We start from the raw sequence: 25,188 nt of genomic DNA, 5'->3' as shown, positions 1-25,188 counted from the left end.
CATGACATATTTAAGATGTATAATCTTAAATTGTTATTTTTTTCTGAATGTCTTTAATAGAACGGTGTCCCCAGTAATTAATTGTACAATAGCATACACCAAGGGGGTAACAATAGGACCCCCTAGATCTGAACCAGATACCATTTCTTGTCCCCTGATGTTCAGTTGTCCAATAATTCAAAAATCAGTTTGAGAAATACTTAGTGAGGAGATATCCGATATTAATTGTTAAACAGATATATTCACAAATAAGTGTATATATAGATTAACCATTAAAGCAATTTTTGTTTACTTCACTCAGTTTCACTTTCCCCATTTTTAAGGAGTAAAAGCCGGTGCTGCTGACTTTTTGCATTATTTTACTTCTTAAACAACCTCCAACTGTAAAAGCTGACCTTCTGCAGTTTAGGTTCCAACTCTGGGCCCAGAGCCAAAAATCTTACTGACTCCTGAACACCTCTTGCTTTGTCCATATGAATAGTATCACCTTACCACAATGGATGTGAATATTTGTTGACTATTTGAGATGAAATAGTGAATTGCTCTTCAGTGGGCTACCACTGAAAAAACAATTGTAAATGCTTCTGAACTTACTGTTCTTCAGGGAAGGGAAACCTCTGCCTGGTCTGGCCTACAATACATGATTGGCTTTGAATGGCCTTGGAAGCCTTTGAAGCTGTAAAAGCAATTGCTTAGGGTAATTAGGGATGGGCAATAATTGCAACCTGGCTCACATTTTTGGGGTGGCGGGAATGTTTTTTTCTGTATCTTAAGCTTTTAATATTAACTATGTATCACAAGATCACAGAAACTTTTCAGTGCAGAAGAAGGCCATTCGGCCCATCTAGTCTGCACAGGCTCTCTGAAAGAGCATTCTACCTAGTCCCACTCCGCTGCCTTATCCTTGTAACCTTGCGCATTCTTTCTTTTCAGATAGCAATCTAATTCTGTTTTGAATACCTCGATCGAACCTGCCTCCAGCAGTCTCTTAGGAAGTTCGTTCCAGACGCCAACCACCCTGTAGGCGAAAAACTCCATTCTCCCCTCACTTTTACTCCTTTTGCTAATTATTTTGGATCTGTGCCCCCATGATCTTGATGCTGCCTTGAGTGGGAACAGTTTCTCAGTATTTACCCTGTCCATACCCCTCAAGATCTTGATTACCTCTATAAAATCTCCTCTCAACCTTCTTTTCTCCAAGGAAAACAGTCCCACTCTCTCCAGTTTATCCTCTTGGCTACAGTTGCCAGGGTGCCAGGGTCAAGGATGTCACTGGCTGCAGTGCATTCTAAAGGAGGAGGGCAAACAGACAGAGATCGTGGTACAGATTGTTACTAATGACATAGGTAGAAAGAGGGATGAGGTCCTGCAAGCAGAATTTAGGGAGCTAGGAAGCAGAATAAAAAACAAGACTTCAAAAGTAGTAATTTCTGGATTACTTCTGGTGCCATGTGCTAGTGAGTATACAAATAGGAGGTTAGCCCAGATGAATGCAAAGCTGGAGAGATGGTGCAGGAGGGCGGGCTTTAGATTTCTGGGACATTGGGACTGCTTCTGGGGGCGGTGGGACCTGTACAAGGATTGCACCTGAACCGGAATGGGACCAACATCCTTGCGGGGAGGTTTGCAAGTGCTGTTGGGGAGAGTTTAAGCTAACTTGGCAGGAGGATGGGATCCAGAGAGGAGGTTCAGCAGGGACAGATGCACAGCCAAAATTAGAAGAGAGAGCAAGTGAGTCTGGAAGGCATAGAAATTACAGGCCAGTTAAGGCACAAGAATTTGGCAAGGATGGATGGTATTTATTTTAATGCAAGGAGTCTGACGAATAAGGCGGATGAGTTGAGGGCACAAATTAACACATGGAAGTATGATGTCATTGCTGTCACAGAGACATGGTTGAGAGAGGGGCAGGATAGGCACTCAGTATTCCAGGATATAGGGTCTTCAGGCGAGACAGGGAAGGAGGTAAAAGAGAAGAGGGTATTGCAGTACTGATCAAGGAATCAATTACAGCAGTAATGAGGGATGACATCTTAGAAAGCTCCTCAAATGAAGCCATATGGGCAGAACTTAAAAACAAAAAAGGAGCAATCACGTTGCTGGTAGTGTACTATAGGCTCCCAAGCAGTCAGAGAGAAATAGAAGAGCAGATATGTAGGCAAATTTCAGAGAAGTGTAAAAATAATAGGGTAGTAATAGTGGGGGATTTCAACTTCCCCAACATTAACTGGGTTAGTCATAGTCTGATAGATTTAGAAGGAGCGGAATTCTTAAAATGCATCCAGGAGAGCTTTTTAAGCCGGTATGTAGAATGCCCTATAAGAGAGGACTTAATTTTAGGGAATGAAGCCGGGCAAGTGATAGAGGTATCAGTGGGGGAGCATTTTGCAGATAGTGATCATAACTCCGTTAGATTCAAGGTTGTTATGGAAAAGGACGGGCCAGAAATCAGAGTTCTAAATTAGGAGGAGGCCGATTTTAATAAGATCAGATACAATTTGGCCAGAGTGGACTGGGAGCAGCCACTTTTAGGTAAATCTGCGTCAGAGCAGTTGGGTGGTTAACAGTGAGGTTGAGTATCTTGGGCCACAGGAAGATATAGACGGGATGGTCAAATGGGCAGATAAGTGGCAGATGGTATTTAACCCTGAAAAGTATGAGGTGATACACTTTGGAAGGAGTAATTTGACAAAGAAGTATTTAATAAACGGCATGACACTAGGAAGTTCTGAGAAACAAAGGGACCTTGGCGTGTGCGTCCAGAGGCCTTTGAAGGCGGTGGGGCATGTTAGTGGGGTGGTGAAAAAGGCATATGGGACACTTGCCTTTATCAATCAAGACATAGATTACAAAAGTAGGGAGGTTATGTTGGAGTTGTATAGAACCTTGGTGAGGCCACAGCTGGAGTAGTGTGTGCAGTTCTGGTCGCCACATTATAGGAAGGATGTGATTGCACTGGAGAGGGTGCAGAGGAGATTCACCAGGATGTTGCTTGGGATGAAATATTTAAGTTATGAAGAGAGGTTGGATAGACTTGGATTGTTTTCATTGAAGCAGAGAAGACTGAGGGGCAGTCTGATTGAGGTGTACAAGATTATGAGGGGCATGGACAGGGTGGATAGGGAGCAGCTGTTCCCCTTAGTTGAAGGGTCAGCCATGAGGGGACATAAGGTTAGGGGCAGGGGATTTAGGGGGGATGTAAGGAAAAGCTTTTTTACCCAGAAGGTGGTGATGGTCTGGAATGCGCTACCTGGGAAGGTGGCGGAGGCGGGTTGTCTCACATCCTTTAAAAAGTACCTGGATGAGCACTTGGCACGTCATAACATTCAAGGCTATGGGCCAAGTACTGGTAAATGGGATTAGGTAGGTAGGTCACGTGTTTCTCACGTGTTGTTGCAGACTCGATGGGACTCTTCTGCATTCTGTGACTAGTTCAACAACTTTAGATCATGAACTCTCCTATTTCCCCACCCCATTTCTGATCCCCGTTTTTCCAATAATTTATATATTTTTTTTATTTTCCCACATCTTTCCATTATTTTTAAATGTATTTCCATCCATTGTTTTATCTCTACCTTTTAGCCCATTTCGATTTTCCCCCCATCCCCACTAGGGCTATCTGTCCCTTGCTTGTCCTGCTTTCCACCCTTAATGTCCCCATTACCACATTTCTTAGCTATTATCATCACCGTCAACACCTCTTTGTCCTTTTGTCTGTGACATCTTTTGGCAATCTCCACCTATCACTGGCCCTCTATCCAGCTTTACCTGTCTCTCTCCACTAATACAATTGGTGGAATGAAAGGATATTATTGTTAGATGTAACGTTAAAAGCATGGTGATACAATAGAAAATTTACACTCAAAGGAAAAGCTAGGTATAAACAGAAAGGAGTTTGTGTGTGTAAGGCAGATGCATTTAAGATCTAACCAGCTTGTAAGCCTACAACTGTGTCTGCAAAGGAACAAAATTGCAAGGAACCTCATTTTGAATTCATACGGTCAAATGTGCTTTGCATGGTGTCTGTTAAAAGTCTATGGGTTACTGTTACCTTGGTGGAGATTTACCTGGGAGTGATTAATTTGGGGATTTGTTTAAATGCTATTATGATAGTAATTTGTAGACATGTGTATGTGTTTAATTTGTTAAATTAATAAATGTTTAATTTAGTTTTATATCAAGAACCTCTTGAGGCTCAGTGGTCTTATTCCTGAGTTCAGAGCTGCATCTCAAATATACCAATTGAAAATATAGGTTTTGACAGTTGTCCAAGTTTCCCTCTGGGGTTTAAACAACTCAGCCTTTACCAACTGCTGTGTCATAACAATACTTTCCATGTAATTGTAGAATTCAAGCTCAAAAATATCATTGACTCCCAAAATGTTCTGTAACAAGCAACGTCTTGATTTTGAAATCCTCATCCTTGTTTTCAAACCCCCACATGGCAGCATTCCTCCCTATCTCTTTAATTGTCTCCAGCTCCACAAGTCTCCAAGATATCTGCACTCATCTAACTGTGGACTCTTGAGTATTCCCAATTTTAATTGCTCCACCATTAGTGGTCGTGCCTTTAGCTCTTTAGACCCTAAGCTCTGGAATTTCCTCCCTACACTTCTCCACCTTGCTTTCCTCCTTTATTACGAGAGGAATTGAATATAAGAGTAAGGATGTTATGCTTCAGTCAGTCATACAGGGCATTGGTGAGACCGCATCTTGAATACTGTGTGCAGTTTTGATCTCCTTATTTAAGGAAGGATGTAAATGCATTGGAGGTGGTTCAGAGGAGGTTTACTAGATTGATACCTGGAATGAACGGGTTGTCTTATTAGGGAAGATTGGACAGACTGTGTTTGTTTCCACTGGAGTTTAGAAGAGTGAGATGTGATTTGATTGAACTATACAAGATCCTGAACGGCCTTGACAAGGTGCACGTGGAAAAGATGTTTCCTCTTGTGGGTGAGTCCAGAACTAGGGGGCACTGTTCTAAAATTGGGGCTCGCCCTTTTAGGACAGCAGTGAAAATTTTTTCTGAGGGTGGTGTCACTTTTGAACTCTGCCTCAGAAGGTGGTTAGGTTGGGGTCATTGAATATTTTTAAGGCAGAGGAATCAACATTTATTGGGGGTAGATGGGCATGTGGAATTCGAAACAGAAGCAGGTCAGCCATGATCTTATTGAATGGCAGAACAGGCTCAAGGGGCCGAATGGTCTACTCCTGTTCCTATTTCTTATGTTTCTAAGCATTCCTTAAAACCTACCTCTTTGACTAAGCTTTTGGTCATCTGACCTAATGTCCCTTTGTGTGGCTCAGTGTCATATTCTCTCATAAGGATCCTGTAAAGTGTCTTAGGACATTTTGTTACGTTAAAGAGGCCATACGAATATAAGTTATTATCACCTCATGGACTCTGGGTCAAATGGCCTCCTTCTGTGCCATAAATTACTATAAATTATAGTTAAAAACAGTTTGTCTTATTCAATGGCTATAAATCAGTAGCCTAGATATCATATTTTATGCTATACAACATGCAATAGCATATCCTCCAATTCAGTATAAGCAGTGCCACTGAAGAAAATCCAGTAATGTATTAAAAACTGCAAATGAGTGCATGTCAGATCTTAACACTTTGTTACAAGTTGCAAGTAATTTGGGAAAAAAACGAAAGGGGAACGAGTTGAAAAATCACTAGCTTAATGCTGAACACTGTGGTTGAAATGTTGGCCAGGATTTCCCCCCCGGCGATTTGGGGGCGGGACCCGCTTGCCGAGGGGAAAATGACGCGGGATAACGTCAGGAGGAACCCCCGATGTCATCCTGGTCCCTTTAAATTTTTAGGAAGGCAGGCGGACAGCGAAATCAGCTGTCTGCCCGCCGACCTGTCAATGGCCAATTGAGGCCATTGACAGGCTAATTAAGATAATTAATGACCTGCCCATCCAAGCTTAAGGCTGGCGGGCAGGTCAGGAGCCCCAGCAGGCTCCAAATTATTTATGAAACTTCATCCACCAGCAGGATGAAGTTTCATGTCAGTTTTTTAAAAATTTAATAAACTTTGTGTTTCTTATTAACATGTCCCATCTCGTGTGACATTGTCACATGAGGGGGACATGTTAATTTTAATATTTCTCTATTTTTTGACTTTTCTTACCTGTCAGTAAACTCCCTGACACAGCACTTTGCCTCAGGGAGCAGTGCGCTCTTTTACGCGCATGCACGAAAGAGCGCACTTTGACAGATGGTGAATCCCTCCACCCCCTGCACAGGAAGCACATAGAGCTTCCTGTTGGGAAGGCCGCTGGGCGGGCCTTAATTAGCCCGCCCACTCAAAATGGCGGCGGGCTCCATTTCTGCGGCGGGGGTTGGCTGTACGCCTGCTGCTGAGCCAGTGGAGCCCGCCCGTATTCCGAAGGCAAAATTCTGCCTTAAAGCAGCATCACCCCTTAGCAGAATATTTTGTGTAATACATAGTATAAAACTCTTTACATGATTTGCTATGAGGAACTCCAGAAGAGATCCTACAATAAGTCAATAAATATTACTCCAACATTGTAGTTATATAAATAAAACACTGCCTTGTATTTGCTCCTACTATTTGTATAGTAATAGAATGTGTTTGAGAAACAGATAATGTGTGACTGCATAGATATAGAATATATCCTAATATACTAAAATTTGTATTTGTACCTAATAATTGTATATACCTTTATTCCAACAATTTGTGTATATATACAGTTACATAATTGTATCATATAATTATTTTTACAAAAATCTTTTGTATGTATATTTAGCAGTACGTGTGCTTTTTTAAAAAAAATGAGTTTTCTTTCCAGTTGTGTTACCATGTTTACCCCTATTATTAAATATTTTGCTCAGAGCATCATTTTAGATAATCCTGGAAAGTATATATGCTGTGCTATGTAAGAACATGACAAAATGAGAACCTTTACCTAAGAGCAGGACCCAAACTTCACTAAGACACCATTCTTCAACATTTGATCTCCCACAGGCAGACAGACATTTCAACTCGTGAACTTTTCATCTAAATACGATTACCCTCTATTATTTTAATTATCCCCTGTCCTCATGTTTCATTTTAAAACATCTAATGAAAAATACTGGGTATAAATATGGAAAAATTTAACAGCAGGCCTACAGAAAACTGCCTTCTCCAACAGTTCTTCTCCATGCTGCCATTGCTCTCTGGCAGCAGAAGGGAAAGAGCAGGGTTGGAGTGTGAAGCAGGCTTCAAAGGAATGGAACAGAACTAAAGAACTTAGAGTGAGCCTGGTAGAGAGTGAATGTCACAGAGTGGGTTTACTTGAGGGAGGAGCAGTTTGGCATGCCATCAGTGACAGGATAAACTTGGTAAACTCCTTGATGGAGGAGGCATTGGGGAACTGTCATAGCAACTGAAATGAGTTGAAATTATTTTCCAATAATCTGATCAGTGGTGCTGTGCATTTAGGATGGATGAGCGCTGGCTTCTGATTGATGCAGATTGATATTACATAGTAATTCAGCCCAACAGGGTCTATACCAGTGTTCACACTGCACACAAAACCTCATCTATGTTCCTTTATCTCATCCTAACAACATGTCCTTTTATTCCTTCCTCCCTCATGTACTTATGTAGCTCCCCCTTAAATGCCTCTGTGCTATTCGCCACAACCGCTCTATGTGGTAGTGAGTTCTACATTCACGCTACTTCTGAGTAAAGAAATTTCTCTAGAATTTGTTAGTAGCTATCTTGTATTTATGGTACCTAGTTTTGGACTTGCCCCATTCTGTCAACCCTTTCCTCAATGTTAAAGTCTCTAACAGGCCACATCTCACTCCTCTCTTTTCTAAAGACAGGAGCCTCAGCCTGTTTAGAAAATGAACTAATCACCAATTGGAGACTCTCTACATTCTTAGCATTGTATAGTATAATGCATACACAAAACTAAATTAAATACTTCTTATAGAGAATGTTTGTATTGTTGATCCTAGTTTTTTGAGTACTTTTTCATATTTCTGTACAGTTAAAGCACCACCTTGTTACTGTTGCCTAGGATTCAATAGAAATGTAATTATATTTTAATGATTTTTAAACAATGCATTTTTTCTGGTATGTTTATGTATCAGTATAGTGTAGTTTACTGTCATGGGGCTTATTTTCCAGAAGTTCAAGAAGGATCCATATACAACAACATTAGGAGGCTTTTCAAAAGTTACAAACTACATTCTCGATGCTTTTCGTGGTTATGACGTCACATCCCAAGAAAGACCTGCATCTGAAATGGATCTCAATGAATCTATTTCGGGCCTGGAAATTAATCATCAGGAGGAGCCAGGTTTTGAAGTCATCACACGAGTGAGTTCACTTGATGCCATAAACTTGCACTAATTATTAAAAACTATCATGCTGACGAAAAATGTCTTGAGAATTGTCAGTGTTTAATGTGTGTTTTAGCTATTCTGTTTGCTTGTGAAGGAAGCCTGGAGTTGAACTAAATGAAAATCATACATCTATTTCAGATTGATCTTGGAACAAGGCCTGAAATTCAAAGAGGAGAGCCAGTTTCTACTGAGAGATGGTCACAGAACATGGATGCAGAAGGAAAAGCCTTAGATCCAGACAACCTGAAAAAGATGATATTCAAAGGGGTATCTGGATTCTTTTAACACTGTTTTAGTTTGTACAACGGTTTGTCAGCCAGCATTTGTATTTTTGCCAAATAATGCAAAATGAGCCAGTATAGTGAATATGGAAAGTTGAGCTTAATTACCGCAATATTTACAGTTCCAAGCCATTCCCAAACTGTGGACAAGAGTATATAATTATTTAATAATTTGTGCTGATGCCTTATCTACATATCAAAGCCATTAAATTTCATATTTCACATGACCAGTCAGCATATTTAAGTGGAAAAACTCAGCAGGTCTGGCAGCATCGGCGGAGAAGAAAAGAGTTGACGTTTCGAGTCCTCATGACCCTTCGACAGAACTTGAGTTCGAGTCCAAGAAAGAGTTGAAATATAAACTGGTTTAAGGTGTGTGTGTGGGGGGGCGGAGAGATAGAGAGAGAGAGAGGTGGAGGGGGGGGGTGGTGGTGTGGTTGTAGGGACAAACAAGCAGTGATAGAAGCAGATCATCAAAAGATGTCAACGACAATAGTACAATAGAACACATAGGTGTTAAAGTTAAAGTTAGTGATATTATCTAAACGAATGTGCTAATTAAGAATGGATGGTAGGGCACTCAAGGTATAGCTCTCGTGGGGGTTTTTTTTTAATAATGGAAATAGGTGTGAAAAGGAAAATCTTTATAATTTATTGGAAAAAAAAAAGGAAGGGGGAAACAGAAAGGGGGTGGGGATGGGGTAGGGAGCTCACGACCTAAAGTTGTTGAATTCAATATTCAGTCCGGAAGGCTGTAAAGTCCCTAGTCGGAAGATGTGGTGTTGTTCCTCCAGTTTGCGTTGGGCTTCACTGGAACAATGCAGCAAGCCAAGGACAGACATGTGGGCAAGAGAGCAGGGTGGAGTGTTAAAATGGCAAGCGACAGGGAGGTTTGGGTCATTCTTGCGGACAGACCGCAGGTGTTCTGCAAAGCGGTCGCCCAGTTTACGTTTGGTCACTCCATTGTAGAGGAGTCCAGTTCCAGTGAAGCCCAACGCAAACTGGAGGAACAACACCTCATCTTCCGACTAGGGACTTTACAGCCTTCCGGACTGAATATTGAATTCAACAACTTTAGGTCGTGAGCTCCCTCCCCCATCCCCACCCCCTTTCTGTTTCCCCCTTCCTTTTGTTTTTCCAATAAATTATAAAGATTTTCCTTTTCCCACCTATTTCCATTATAAAAAAAAAACCCCACTAGAGCTATACCTTGAGTGCCCTACCATCCATTCTTAATTAGCACATTCGTTTAGATAATATCACCAACTTTTAACTTTAACACCTATGTGTTCTATTGTACTATTGTCATTGACATCTTTTGATGATCTGCTTCTATCACTGCTTGTTTGTCCCAACAACCACACCCACCCCCTCCCCACCTCTCTGTCTCTCTATCTCTCCGCCCCCCACACACACACCTTAAACCAGCTTATATTTCAACTCTTTCTTGGACTCGAACTCAAGTTCTGTCGAAGGGTCATGAGGACTCGAAACGTCAACTCTTTTCTTCTCCGCCGATGCTGCCAGACCTGCTGAGTTTTTCCAGGTAATTCTGTTTTTGTTTTGGATTTCCAGCATCCGCAGTTTTTTTGTTTTTGTTTTTATATCAGCATATTTAAGTGTTAGGTAATGAAGTATTCTGCCCTGGAAAAGATCATTTTTGCAGTTTTATGACCAACTGAACAGATAGCAAATACAATGAGTAAAAATGGCTTTTCAGATCTAAATAGTAGAGAACATGATAAACAATCAACAATGAGTAGTTGTGAAATCCTAAATAAAAAAGTAGAAAATAATTGAAATCCTCCAAATATTTTTTGAAGATTTTTTGACCACCATCTTGGACTGAGCACTTTAGTGCTTTAAATAGCCTTTGTAACATTCCTGCAGTTGAGAGTAAGAATGACATGACCTTTCCATTTGATTTGCCCCATGCCTTAGGCATGGTTTTAGGAGGTGCAGGTTTGTCTAGCATCTGAACCACCCCCACGCTACCCACCCTGCCCCAGCCCCAACCTCATAGGTTAATATCCAGATGAAAGTCTGTACATCTGGGGCCTAGCCAGTTGCAGGAGTTGCCAGAGGATGCTTGATTAAAGGTCTTCACTCCAGATTTCTTGTCAGGTTAACTCCCTGGCCTTTAACTCTCCTGATGTTGTTTCTAAAAGTGGCTTCTGGCAGGGTAGAAGCCACTGCCTCATTGCTCTGCATGTTTGACTGCCTCTTGAAGCGGTTCTGGCAGTGGAACCAGTGGGCCAGGCCACGATCCCTCCCGAGCTGCCCCCCCCCACCCACCCCCAGCTGTGACACTGAATGCATTAAAATGTAGGCTGAATAAACAAGCCCTTGCATGCCAAAACATTCATTCAAACATTTGGTTGACTCTTTAAAAATGCCCCCTGAACAAGGGCAATTAGGGGTGGGCAATAAATGCTGGCCTAGACAGCAATGCTCACGTCCCACGAACAAATAAAAAAAACATGTTAGCCAAGTTAGAGATCCTGCTTCACTTTGTGATGTTTAATACCAAATAAAGGTACCTTGGACTGTTTCTTAATGGTTTTCTTCTTCAGTCATTTCTCATTTATACAGAGAAATTCAGGGAAGAGTTACAAACATCAAGTCCTGACTGGCTGTGTAAATGGCAAAATTTCTGTCAATTTCTTAAAAATATTTGGAATCACTAATAGATATTGAAAATTGTAGCCTGACATCCTGTTGGTTTTCAGATACTAGTGGTGGCTTTAAAAAAGGTTCGTTTTATGGGATGTGGGCATTGCTGGCTAGGCCAGCATTTATTCCCCATCTCTAACTGCCCTTGAGAAGATGGTGGTGAGCTGTCGTCTTGAACTGCTGCAGTCCCTGTAGTGTAGGTACACCCACAGTGCTGTTAGGGAGGGAGTTCATGAACTCCATCCTTCTCAGAGAGATACAGACTATAATGAAAAGCATTGTCAGACCTGTTTTAAATAGAAAATAGTAGGTCAGTGATTTCCAAGACACCAGCAAGGATGGAACTCAAGCTGAACTGCTTCAGCATGGAAAGTCCCTTCTACTGCCACCCTTCATGACCTCCTGCTTCTTTGTTTGAGGGCAGGATTCATTCCACAGGAAATGGGGGTGTGATCAAAAATCATAAAGCTGACAGATAATTACAACAACTCTAGGGGCATCTCACTCCTCAGTGTCACTGGGAAGGCCTTTACTAGGATCATGCTGAAAAGACTCCATCAACTTGCAGGCCGTGTGTATCCAGAAGCACAGTGCCCTTTCTGTGCTGGTAGATCTGCAGTGGGCATGACCTCCATACGGCAGATACGAGAGAAGTATAGGGAATAGGACTCACCTCCGTACCTTGCTTTCGTAGATCTCAAGAAAATCACAAACCTGGCAGTCCTTTCAAAGGCAATTCTCTCAAGTATGCTAGCACACAGCAAACAGAGGCAACTTGGCTGGCATGGGCATATTCGACGGACAGAAGACTGATGCTTTCCCAAGGTTATTCTGTGTAGGGAGGTAGCCGGAACCAGAAGACCAGCCCAAAGCTCCACTCCACGGATGCTTGAAACATAACATGAAGACCCTAAACATTGATTTTCATACATGGGAGACAATAGCCAACAACAGAAGGAAATAGTGACATTACCTGTGAGCTGGTGTGTGCTACCATGATGATCAGTGGCTACAGCAGCGTGACAACAGGTGGTAACATTGAAAACAGCACTCCACAATGACAACTGATAATCTCATTTGCAGATGTGACTTGTGTCAGAACCTGCCTTTCACCATGCGAAACTATCCCATCACCAGTAGATTTGCTAGTGTAGATGGATGGATGCCAGCGGATTTTAATACATTAAAAATGGTCAAAGCTGGAGGAGGGTCTAAATAAAAATCCTAACTTCACACAAGCTTCAGAATTTTGAGAAAACCTAAGAGGTATATGATGAAAAGGGAAAGATATATTGGCCTGTCATCGTCAGATTGTTGCTCCATTCGAACTTTCCTCTCTCATGAGCTTGGCTTTGCCAGAAATACAGGGTGCTGTGTTCCTCTGAGAGCTCTGTCGCAGCACAGTAGAGTTAGTAGGAAGATATGGCAATTTTATGGCAATAACTGCCTTATGCTAAGTTTAAAGGACCAGTGTGAATGTTAGTGAATGGTTGAGTGGATGAATGAGTGAATGGGTAGAATAGCAGGGTGAGTAGGTGGGTGAGATAAGTGGATAAGGTTATAGATGATTAGGGTAGGTGAGTTGGGAGTTAGTCAGGTCAGGTTGAGAGGGTAGTCAGAGGGTCAGTGAGGGTAGTCGGGGGTGGGGGGGGGTCAGAGTTAAGAGGTGTGGTTGGGGGGGGGTTGAGGGGCTAGTCAGGGGGTGGAGGGATGGTACTGTGAGTGATTGTGGGGTCAGCTGTGTAGTTAGCCAGGAGTTAGACTAGTTTTTTTCTGTGTAACATTTCCTGGGTAACTACCCAGGTAAGTACTGCAGACTATCTCAAATCTCCAACTCTAGTTCAGAGGCGGAGATATTCACAGTGAGTCTTGGGGAGCAGGGGAATTGCCCATTGGAATTTGAAACTTACCAGGCACTTCCTACATAGGTCAGCATGTCAGGACTTCCACAAGGTCCCAACTTGCATCTCTGGTCATCTGTCTGATCTTCAACAATCCGGATACTGGAAAATTTGGGCTGTTTTTTATATGTATATATATTTAGTTTTGCTTATTTGCCGCTGAACTGTGGCACTAATTGAAAAGGATACCAATTGTAGATCATGATAAGATTTGGTTCCTTTTACAGATAGGGACATTTATTCCTGTACTTATTGTATTTCTCCCACAGGGTCTTTGTCATGCAGTAAGAAAAGTGACTTGGAAATTTCTTCTAAATTACTTCCCTTGGGATAGCACAAAAGAAGATAGAAGACTATTAACCAAAAGAAAAACGTGAGTTCATTTTGTTCTTCTATATATAACACAGATTATGATCTTAAAGTAATTGCAACTATGGGATGTTTGGACCTTAGCTGGTATGTGCAGGAAGATTACAGTTTCTGTTTATAACCAGTATAGTTTTTTTGTTTTGTTGTGATGTGAAGCAGGAAAAAAAGTCCCAGGCTACAATACTCAGAGTTTGGCAGTCTTGTAGGAATTAGGGAAGGCTTGCATACATTTGTTTCATTGGATTTGATCAAATATTTAAAACTACATTTTTAATAAAGCATTTAACAACTTCATGATTTTAGAATTGACTTTTTGCAATGCTAAATAAACAATGAGTCTGGTTGACATAATTAAGGCAGCAATAACCCATTTTAGGTTTTGCTCATATTTCACATGTATAGAGATGAGTACTTCAGGATGAAACTTCAGTGGAAGTCAGTCAGCGAAGAACAAGAGAAAAGAAATACAAGATTGAAAGATTACAAGAGTCTTATAGGTAAACAGGCCTATGTTTCATTAATTTTGAGGGGAAAGAAACAAGTATTCAAATTGAAATGGTAATAGTTCTATGACTGAGAATTTTCATTCTAAGGTAAGAATTATGAAGTGCTTTTTTTACTTTTGGTGCCCATTGACTGCATAAGTTGTGCAGAACAAATATAGATTGGGCCAAGTGACATAATACATTATATCTTTTTTCTCTGATCAGCTGAGTCCTGCAGGAAGTTAAGACCTTCAAAATTGTTCCAGTTTAGAACTCTCCAACCAACAGAGAGAAAAAACTTTCATCTCATCAGTTGGGATTGGATTCTAACCCAGGCCAAAGATTAGTTCAGCAACAAATTATGTAACTGTCCACAATCACAGTTGAATAACTTGCAAGACTCATCACTCTCTCCGTGCTTATTTGTATTATATATTATAGAATACTCATTCAGGGTAAACAATTGTGGAGTACTCTTTACAAGGCTTTTGATTCTGAGCTGAGCTGTAAACTTCACATGCAGTCTTTTCACCAAAGGTAACTTCCTAAACCTATATAACATGACCACCTTCTTTCCTTACTGCACCTTCACCACTGTTGAACTGATCTTCCACTCCTTTCTCATAATACTTGGATGCTTGTCTTATCAGAGTTCTCTGCTTGATGAATTCAATCAAAGGAAGCATTCTTTTTGCTGATGGTAGTTTCAGCATAAGTGTTTAATTTGTTCACTGATTATCATGATGTTTACCTACCTCTTCTGTATTTTTTAATATTAATCTTCAGTTGCAAGTATTCAGCTTCTTGGTTTGGTGATTGTACCTGATTTACAAGGGGGGGGTCAAAGGATTAAGGATGTCCAGAGAAGCTGTTGATGGCTTGGAAGTCCAGGCTGTGCAATGTCTCTGACTTAGCTGTTGTTTCCCTAATGCAATTCTTCCAAATCCTTATGTTTCCAGAAATATCATATGCCAAGTTCATGAGACATGCTATTTTCTTAGCAGCCACTGGGGACATTATGTTATACAGAAAAATGTTGAATCTGCAACCTTGTGAGAAAAACTTTGCTTCATCCTAAAGTATTGGTTTTGCTATTTTGGCCATCCCTGACGCTTTTTCCACTGAGACACTTTTTTTTTGCAAAGCTGACCGCACTGTTGTTTATTGCTTTGTAGAAGTGAGATATATTTTAAAGTGTGGATTAAAGATAGCAAGCAGTAATGCAACCAGAAACAGTCAGATTCTGCATTTGTCATGTTCTCATTGTCTTTTCATAGGTTCTCATTTAACAATCTTGGCTTTCCAATGTAGATCTGAAGAATAGTTAAATTTGCTTTAACTTTTTGATAAGTACTATTACCATCCTTTTTAAATGTAAATCATGGGTTTCTTGAAGGCTGCAGTATTATTACAGATTCTGGTCTCAGACCAGTATCCGTATCGTGTATGTGCAGCAGATCTAGCTTGGGTCAAGTTACCAGCTTAAGGTCGTACTGACCAATGAACAAAGGAGTTCACTCGTGTAACCTTAGATATAAGCACAACCATGCCAATTTACTTTTAACTTTTTGAGAGTGTGGATGGCTCTTCTCTCAACAGTAAAAAAAGGCGTAAAGGAAGTTTGCAAATTCTGAGGACATCCAATAAACTACCTGGAAAGTTTTAAGAATGCAGTTTTTCAATAGACCAAGGTTATGCTATCCCATGTTTAGAGATGTGCTCTCTCAAATCTTGCTGTGGTGTACATGGAAGTCAGAATCCCAAATGGCACTGCCACTTCCACCTTGAAGTTTTCACACTAGTATAGTATAAAGCAGCCAACTTGCTTAACAAAAATCAACCTTTCTTTAAACTGAATCAGTCTTTTAACTGTTAAGATGATTGTCTTTCAGAGTTGTTTCTTAAACTGTAGACATTTTGAAATTATTTAACTTTTTTTCATTATTTTTGTTCCTTGATGCTGCTTTATTTGATCCTCACTGAAATGTCACTGCATAAATTCTTCATTCTGATAAGAGCTTTTGGTGCAGTGCCTTGATAGCTTAAAGAGCATGTGGCATTTTATTGTTGATTTAATGTGTTTCATCTTGGGAGGAGAAAGAAGTAATCCACTTAAAACCAGGAGCAGTAAAAGAAAATGTTATGTGCAGGTATTGGTTTAAACATTTTTCAAGTGTAGAATTGCATTATTTGAAAAGAACAAATGCTTTCATTCTACCTTAATACTAGAAAGTAGTTTGCAAAATTTAATTTTATTTTTGGAACTAAAAATTTCTTTTAGAGAAAGACGTCAACAGAACAGATAGAACAAATCCTTTTTATGAAGGGCACGAAAATCCTGGATTGATTCTATTGCATGACATATTAATGACCTACTGCATGTATGATTTTGATCTTGGTAAGTATTATGATCTATGAAAATGATGTTCAGCTTTTCTTAAACAGGTATTTTTTTTAAAATCTGCCTTCAACTTTAACGATAAAATATGTATCATAACATTTTCTACAAAAAATATTTAATGTTTGTAATATTTAAGTTGAGTATGAATAAAAATGTTGCACAGATATAGCCATACGGATACAGTGACTGCAAGTTTACTTGGCATATCAAACTGTATAGATATGAAACACATGGGGCTGAATTTTCACTTTGGCGTGCAGGCATATGCCCAACACACATGAGCGTGAAATAGTGTGTGATGACATCAGGTGACTGTCCCGAGGTCATCGTGCACTCGCGCGATATTTATGTCAGTGGGCACATGCGGGAGTAGGCAGCATGCCCGCTGACAATTAAGAGAGCTGTTAAGCCCATTAATTAATGGATTAAATTAAAAAAATTTCCCTGCCCATCCCTTATGGGTTGTGGATGGGGGTGGTGTGCGGTGGTGAATAGATCAAGTGGCCTTTCGATTTTTGAGGAAACTTCATCCACAGGTTTCAGATGTTAATTAAAAATAAAATAGAAGTTTCCGTAACATGTTTGCAACATGTCCCTGCTCATGTGACAGAGCCACGTGAGGGGATGTGTTTTCCTTATCTCTTAAATTTTTATTTTTAATGTTATAAATCTTCAGTTCTCTGAGGCAGCTCTGTACACCTGCACGCATGTGTAAACTTCCACACTACCCCCGCCCCCCCCCCCAGCCTGCCCCGGCAGCGCTGAGCGTTCCAGCACCGATTCATGCTGGCATGCTGGCTGGCCATTAATTGGCCAGCCATCGTGTTGGGGGCCCAATCACGGATGGCGGACTGTCACATAGCCACTCCTGGGCCCGCCCATCACTCCCGCCCAACGAGAGGAAAATCCTCCCCATGGTTTTAAGTTATTGATTTCTTGCAAGTTCAGTATCTGTTGAAATTGCTAGTCAAATAAGTTGACTTTAATATTGATAAACTATGAACTTTTTAATTTGTAGGGTATGTCCAAGGAATGAGTGATTTGCTTTCTCCCATTTTGTATGTTATGGAAAATGAAGTAGATGCCTTTTGGTGCTTTGTTGCCTTCATAGAACAAATGGTAAGAATTAAAATTAGCTAGCAATGAGTTCTAATTTTTGCAAGCACCTCAGATATGGAATTCCCAATCTTTTTAAAATGGAAATTACTCATCCAATAAGCACTGAAGTACAGAATTTAGCTCACAAAGGAGGGGAACTCAAAACCACAAGTAAAAAGTATTGAGTTCCTCTGACATGACCTAGTTGGCATATGATGTCTCTTTATATTACCTGTATAATCACACATTCTATCATAAGCTTTAAGCGTTTTATGCAACAGGGCTCAAAATATATTTTTTTCAGGCTCTTGAAATTTTCTCAGGAGCTACCTTTTGGTTTTCAGAGGCTCCTTTTTCATTCTCTTAACTCCATGTAGTAACATTATCTTTTGCATTTGTGTTGAACTTTTTTTTAGGGTTTCCTCCTTTAAATAGATAACAGCACAAATATAGAATGCTTGAATGTGTATGATTCAATCTTTTAACTTGGAATCCATATATACGGTATTTTTGTTGATTCATTATAAATAAATCTCCCATCCCTCAGTTTCCAAAATGAAAATCCTAACTACTTGGCACAAGGTAACCTATTGGGAATGAGCCTCACATCTGCAACCCCTTTTAAAAATTAATTGCAAGCAATTACCACTCTCCAGCACTCTTTGGTTTTGTTCTGCCTATTTCAGATTTCTTCCCACTCATTACTTCTGTTTAAAGTGAGTGGTGATAAATGCGCCAGGATACTGACATGCAAAGGTCCAACTGTGCAATAAAGGGATTATACACACTCTTATTCTGCAGTACCAAGCTAACCATTAGCTAACGAATGGTCTAATCCACAAAAACTTCACATTGCAGTGATCTTTTCCAAACAAATATACCTCCTCACATGATCATCCATGCTTTAATGAGACATAGATTGAAACCCCTTAGCACAGAAGCACCGTAGTTACATTAAAGACACATACTACTTTATAGAGTTGGTTAACCATGAACTGTATCCCCTGAACCATACAGTAGACATTGAAAGTCTGTATACGAATATCGAAGCAAACAGAGGTATGCTGGCCCTCCAAAATATCTTCAATAAATTCCCCCTGCCTGCCTGACAGACCAGTTCAAGCCAGGGTTGCCAACTCAGACTGGACATACTCCAGAAGATGTTGGTGGAAGTGATGCCTTGGAATCGCAGTGGCCTGGCGCGAGCGGGTGAGCCCATCTGGTTGGAGGAGGTGGCGCAGCAAAGTCCAAAGCCCAGGACACTAGCATGTGAACCTAGGCAATGAGTGTGGGCAGTGTGTGACCTAATAGTCTCACTGAACCTATTTCTTGATTTGACATTCATACATGGACTTTCCACCTCGTGCCTTGATCATTACCAGCATTGTAAAAACTGCTGTTTTTTATTTATTTATATTTTAATCAGGCACTGCTGCGCCTGGGCGTCCAGTAGAACTGCGACCAGACGGCGGCCCTTTAAAGCAGATGCTGCTGAATCCTTGCCCCTTCCCCAGATCAGACCCCAGTCTCTCCACTTTCCCCCAGCGACCACCCCCGCCCCCACCAACACGCACACACCCAAGGGCTCCTGAAGGACAACCCCTGAAGTGCGTGCGCGCACACATAGGGAACTGATAAACAGCCACCTTGGGCTCCATTCTCTGGCTGGCGATGGCTGTGGCCTGCTCCCTCCTGATGATTATTGGCATTGTAACATGTGCTGCTTCTGGAGCAGCAAATGGAATTTGAACCCGGGTGGAGCGAGCCACTTGGTGCGCTCCATCCCCAGGACCATGGCCTTGTGCCCTGCACCTGCATCCTGCAGAAGCGCTGATTTACCCCTGCCCACTCACTTCGCATTCACCTTACAGGCCTGGGGCAGCTGCTGAGCAGGCCTCTGAGCCTTAATACCAAGCAAACCGGCACCCAGAGACATGACAATACCCATTCCATTACTCATGTATACTCTACTGTACAACTAGATGTGAGAGCTTAGCCTTTAACCTTCTCGGTGGGGAAAAAACAGGCAATGACTTTTGAATGCAGTATGCGGCGTGACCCAGGTCAGTACCAGTTTATGGCATATTAATTTTTGCTTAAAATAATGTTTCAAAATCTCCTGGATTGCTTCCAATAGCCACTGAGAGATTGATACTGATTCCAAGAGACTCCGGGCCATTCAGGGAGTGTTGGCAACCATAGTTGAAGCTATAATTTGGTTACCATGCTTAGGTTTAACAAAATACAGGAGCAGAGTGAGGACACAAACTACCCAAAATTGCGGTGACAAACAATGTGGAACGTAGAAGAACTTAAAAGTCTTACAAAATATACAAGTCTTACAAATATGTAAAAACATGAACCCAGAGAAAAACTGCCTTTATCAATCAAAAGATTACATGCAAATAACACAATGTGACCTAAGCAATCTGATGTAAACCGTGCCCGATGTTATATATAGGGGAAACAGAAAATACTTAAGGGGTAGACATACAGGACACCTTAGTGCTATTAGAGCAGGGAATAAGGCCAAAACTACCAACAGCATTTCATGCAACAAGGCTTCACTCCTTGGAAATTAAGGATCTTGCAACTAATATGAACTGACACCACCACAAAGGAAAAGGCAAACTAGATTGCAAAATTAGCAACACAGGTACCAAAATGTTTTGAATCAAGTATAAGGCAGGACAGTTTTCATCCAGACTTAAAACTGAAAATACCCATTAAAAATCCCTTATGCGACAGGATTCTTAATCCTATGGATACAAACATGTGCCACGTACTTTGGACACTAACAATTATCAGTTGCAATTTTTGGTGTCTAGTTTTCATTATGACTGATGGAGGAAAGTGGGGTAAAAGTCTGGGGAAAGGGGAAGTCAAACAACATTGAAAAGTCCTCCAAGATAACATCCAAGCCTGCCGTCTGCCGCCTGGCTTACCGAGGTGGTGTCAAGCACATCTCTGCCCTCATCTACGAAGAGATCCGAGGTATGCTGAACATCTTTCTGGAGAATATCATCAGGGATTCAGTCACCCATACAGAACACGTTAAACGCAGAACAGTAACTGCTCTGGATGTGGTGAATGCGCTGAAACTGCAGGGCTGGAAACTGTATGAATTCAGTGGTTGAAACAAAATAAACACAACCTAAAATAGTTAATTTTAACCCCCACTATAAACCCCCAAACACAAACCCTATCCTGATGTATCTAGATTATCTAAGCCTAACAGCGGAAGCCATTTCTTTACCTCCCTTCAAAGCTTTCTCTTCTTGAAGCGATTGGTGATGGTGGCAGTGGGACCAGTCAGAATAACTGCTCCAGTTCCTCCAATCACAGGTTCCCTTTCTACAGCCCTTGCTGGTCCTCCAATCATAGATCCTGTCTCTTGAGAAGCAACTGATCAGAAACCTGTGCTTGGAGTAGCTGGAGCAGTGAGCATGAGAAAGTCAGTATCTGTGATTGGAGGAGCAGCTCCTCACAGATACTGTCTCTCCCACGCACAGAAGTGACATTTCTTTCATTTGTCCCCCCTCCTGTCATTGGCTTTTTATGGACGTCTTGGGGGCTTTTGCGGTCAAATCCACCCGGTGCCCCCTTGGATTTTGAACCCTGGTATGCAATTATCATTACCATTATTTTAAAGAGAGTTATGACCATGACACAAATTATTGTTAAAGAGTGGTCACAAATTTTCAAAGGCCTACTGTGTTAGGAATGTTTTAATGTTGACAGTGAGGCAAAAGTTACTATCTTTTTTCGATTAGTCATAAAGCTAGAAATGTAAATTTGACAACTAATGTATGTTTTCATGCCATTAATTCATAATTTACAGCAGCTGAGGAATTATCTATTGACAATGCTGTCCTAATATTTGAGTTGTGTAGTTGCAAAATTCACCTCAAGTAGCACTAGATTAGAAATATAACTATATGTTGTTGAACAACCCAACTTATCCTGATTTTAAAAATTGATTTTATATTTGCATTAGCTACACATTTCATGAATGTATAATTTTGACTAGAAAAATTAGATTGTATCTGATGTAAGCAAAAATATTTCTCCACTGCAAGCATCTATTAATTCTTTATCGGACAATTCCAATTCTGATTTTGATCTTTTAAACCCATCTCTTCACCCACGCGCCAACACTTTTTTGTTTGGATTTGATATTTCGCATTATTTGCCGTCTTTTTCTATATCTACGTTCCTTCTTTCCTGTTATTTTACTCCTTAATTTGTTCCCTCTTCTTGGTATATTTTTCTTCCGTTTTGCCTTTCCTATTCTGTTTCTCATCTTACATTTAATCTTTTTATTTTGCCTTATTTCATTGCTTATCCCCCACAACTCTGAAGAGTCTGGAAGTGAAAATGGGAATTCAGAACTTCAAAGTTGTCTAAAACTGATTATTAGCAAGCAAAGATGGACAATATTGATTGATGTATTTGGTTAGCCACAAGGATTAATTAATTTGAGAGTCGGGTACAATTTGTCATTCACAATCAGGCGAAAGCTATCAAAATGATTTTTTTACTGTTCATAAATTTGTAACATAATGTAAGTATGAGCAAAATCTTTATTTTTATTGTAGCATTGTAACTTTGAGGAGCAAATGCAAGGCATGAAAACAGAATTATCCCAACTGAGTACGCTACTTAAATTGCTAGACCTTGGGTTCTGGAATTATCTTGGTAAGTGTTTTTTTCAAGTGTGTATCTAAAGTAGCTCGGTTTAGCTACATATTCCATTTTAAAAATGTGATTCCCATCTCACCATTAGGTAACTGACTTTATCATTACGACCCGCATTAATGGTCGTTGCTTGAAGATTCAAAATAGTAGCACAGAGAATCCTGGAAACCAAGGTGCAATAGTGGGATGCTGTGTTTCCACATTCCTAAGCACCACCCCCACCCCCCCCAGCAAAGGAGAGTGGCCACAGGAGGCTAGCCATCTTGTAGTGAGCTCATTTTTAGTTTTGAGGAAAAAGCACATTCTTTTGAGTACAGAACTACATTTAAAAAATCACTAATGCATTCACTTTAGGACCTTATATAAAAAAAGTGCAGCCTACTCCTGTTAATTCAGTCACTTTTTTTTAAATTAATATACAGATAATTTTATTTACTTTTATTTTGAAAGGCTACAAAGCAGACGTGATATTATTCTGATAGAGTTTAATCTGGTTAATTTCCATTTGAAAATAAGTTAAAAAGTTTGGTTTCTAATTGTTCACTTAATGCTTTTTCCTCAACTGCCTTTCAGATGGAACATTAAATCAAATCCCCAACTACCTTCTTAGGTGAAGGTAAAATGGCACTGATTCAAAAAGGAGCAGTGGAATTCTCCAGAGGTCCTTGCCGAAATTTCTTCCTTGGCCAATACCACCCAAACAGACCAGCTAGATCAGTTATCTCTGATGTGAGTGGGTCTTTGGTGTGCACACATTGGCTGCCCATTTCCTTCTATAAGAGTACTTACTGCCTATATTTCAAAAATAAGAACGGTAAAGCACTTTGCAGTACCTTGAGGATGTTAAAAGTGCTAAGTAAAAGCAAGCTTTAATTTTTGTTTCTACAGAGTTCAGAAATGTTAAGCTTTGGTATTTGAATAAATATATGGACGAAATAACTGCTGCAGAGTGAAGTGTTTTAGATGGCGCTGTTCAACTGGATAAGAGGATTTTTTAACAAGATAAGTTGTTTTCCTAGAATCTCAAGAATCTGGATATCTCTACTTCTGCTTCAGGTGGCTTCTCATCCGGTTCAAAAGGGAGTTCAGCTTTCAAGATACTCTTAGACTTTGGGAGGTTAGAGTCATTTCATGCATATTGTACAGATGAATGTGATTTTGATTTGCAGTTGATCTTTGAAGAAATTCCACTTTCATCTGAAGGAACAAAACAACAAGTGGTCTTGAATATTTCTGAAAAGAGAGACATGTTGCCAAAGCTTTTCGTCTTGCACTCATCAGGGCAAATGCATTTGTTTGTTCAGAATAGGTAGAGTACAGATCTTTCTCAATCGACCCATGCTTGCAAAGTCAAAACAAAAAGCCTACTGTTAAATGTGATTCTGCAATTGGGCAGCACTTGCTGAACAATCCTGAGTGCACTAATAGCTACACTAACAACCAATTTAAGCTAATCAGTTCAATTTGTAATATCGCTGACTTGTACTTGCTAGAAGTGACATAACATTCATACAATGACCCATTCTTTGCAAACAAAAGCAATATGTTCCAGCCTTGCGCTTTTGAATTACCCGGAAGCACAGGGAGCCTATAGTTTCCCATTGATTTCTTCATTGCAATGCCTCCGCCAAACACGAACAGCATCCTGTCTTTCATATAGTATAAATTGTCGTGATTGTTTGAATTTTGGCATTCTTATATTTATCCTGATGAGTGCAAGATGAGAAATTTGAGCAACATGGCTCTTTTCAGTAATATTCAAGTTTTGAACAAGTGGTTAATTGATTCTCAGTTGCTGCATATTGTGGTCTTAAAGAAAATTGAGAATTGAAGCTCAGGTAGCTCATTCTGAAGCATATTTTGTGCTGAATTTTCCAGATCAGAAAGTAAGTTATTAATTTTAGATCAGCAGTGTTGTTTTTAAAAACTGAACCTATATGGCCTATTGTATGTAGTTAGTTTTTTCTTTGCTGACACAATTAATTTTGTTTCAATTTGATCAAGCTACTGCTTTAGTATGTATTCGGTTGTCTTGAAATTTATTGTTACTGAAATTTTATTGAGAACTTTCTGGTCCTAACAAAAATATTTCCATTTTAATCATTTCTTGAGGCAGTTTTCAACCCAGCTAGCTAATTTATTATTTATTCATCAACTTTTAATAGAGTAATTTAAGGCACAGAAGGAGGACATTTGGCTCATTGATCCCTGGCTGGTTCCCCACTGACGAATCCAGTCATTCTCCTGCTTGGTCCCTGTAGTCCATAAGACCATAAAGCCAAAAGACTTAGGAGCAGAAGTAGGCCATTTTGGCCCATCGAGCCTGCTCTGTCATTCAATGAGATCATGGCTGATCTCATAATCCTCAACTCTGTTTTCCTGCCTTTTTCCCAAAACCCTTGATTCCCTTACTGGTTAAAAATCTGCCTCTCTCAGTCTTGAATATACTTAACGGCCCAGCCTCTACAGCCCTCTGGGGTAAAGAATTTGACATATTCGCTACCCTCTGAGAGAAGAAATTCCTCCTGTCTTAAATGGGTGACCCATTACTCTGAGATTATATCTTCTGGTCCTAGATTCTTCCACAAGGGGAAGCAATGTCTCAGCATCTACCCTGTCGAGCCTCCTAAGCATTTTGTATGTTTCAATACAGTCGCCTCTCATCCTTCTAAACTCCAATAAGTACAGCCCAACCTACTCAACCTCCTTATAAGAAAATCCCTCCATACCCGGGATCAACGTAGTGAGCCTTCTGTAGACTGCCTCCAATGCTAGTATATCTTTCCTTAAATAAGGGGACCAAAACTGTTCGCAGTATTCTAGATGTGGCCCAAATAGTGCCTTGTATAGTTTTAGCAAGACTTCATTATTTTTATACTCCAAAGGCCAACGTTCCATTTCCC

The 25,188-nt window shown here is 40.3% G+C and overlaps 1 protein-coding gene across 6 annotated transcripts in view; it reads left to right on the top strand.

Annotated features, from left to right (window-relative positions):
• tbc1d15 (TBC1 domain family, member 15) overlaps nt 1-25,188 on the top strand; it is a 66,926-nt gene that overhangs the window by 28,524 nt on the left and 13,214 nt on the right. For all 6 annotated transcript variants that reach the window (XM_041215741.1, XM_041215744.1, XM_041215742.1 and 3 more), the window contains 8 exons: nt 8,162-8,353; nt 8,518-8,646; nt 13,504-13,607; nt 14,006-14,100; nt 16,370-16,486; nt 17,508-17,608; nt 22,186-22,285; nt 23,305-23,402. In XM_041215741.1, coding sequence (XP_041071675.1) covers nt 8,162-8,353; nt 8,518-8,646; nt 13,504-13,607; nt 14,006-14,100; nt 16,370-16,486; nt 17,508-17,608; nt 22,186-22,285; nt 23,305-23,402 — 936 coding nt within the window. The remainder of the gene's footprint in view (nt 1-8,161; nt 8,354-8,517; nt 8,647-13,503; nt 13,608-14,005; nt 14,101-16,369; nt 16,487-17,507; nt 17,609-22,185; nt 22,286-23,304; nt 23,403-25,188) is intronic.

Source organism: Carcharodon carcharias, chromosome 21, assembly GCF_017639515.1.
Source record: "Carcharodon carcharias isolate sCarCar2 chromosome 21, sCarCar2.pri, whole genome shotgun sequence".
NCBI classification, from domain to species: Eukaryota; Metazoa; Chordata; class Chondrichthyes; order Lamniformes; family Lamnidae; genus Carcharodon; species Carcharodon carcharias.
This window is presented reverse-complemented; position numbering and strand designations above follow the sequence as displayed.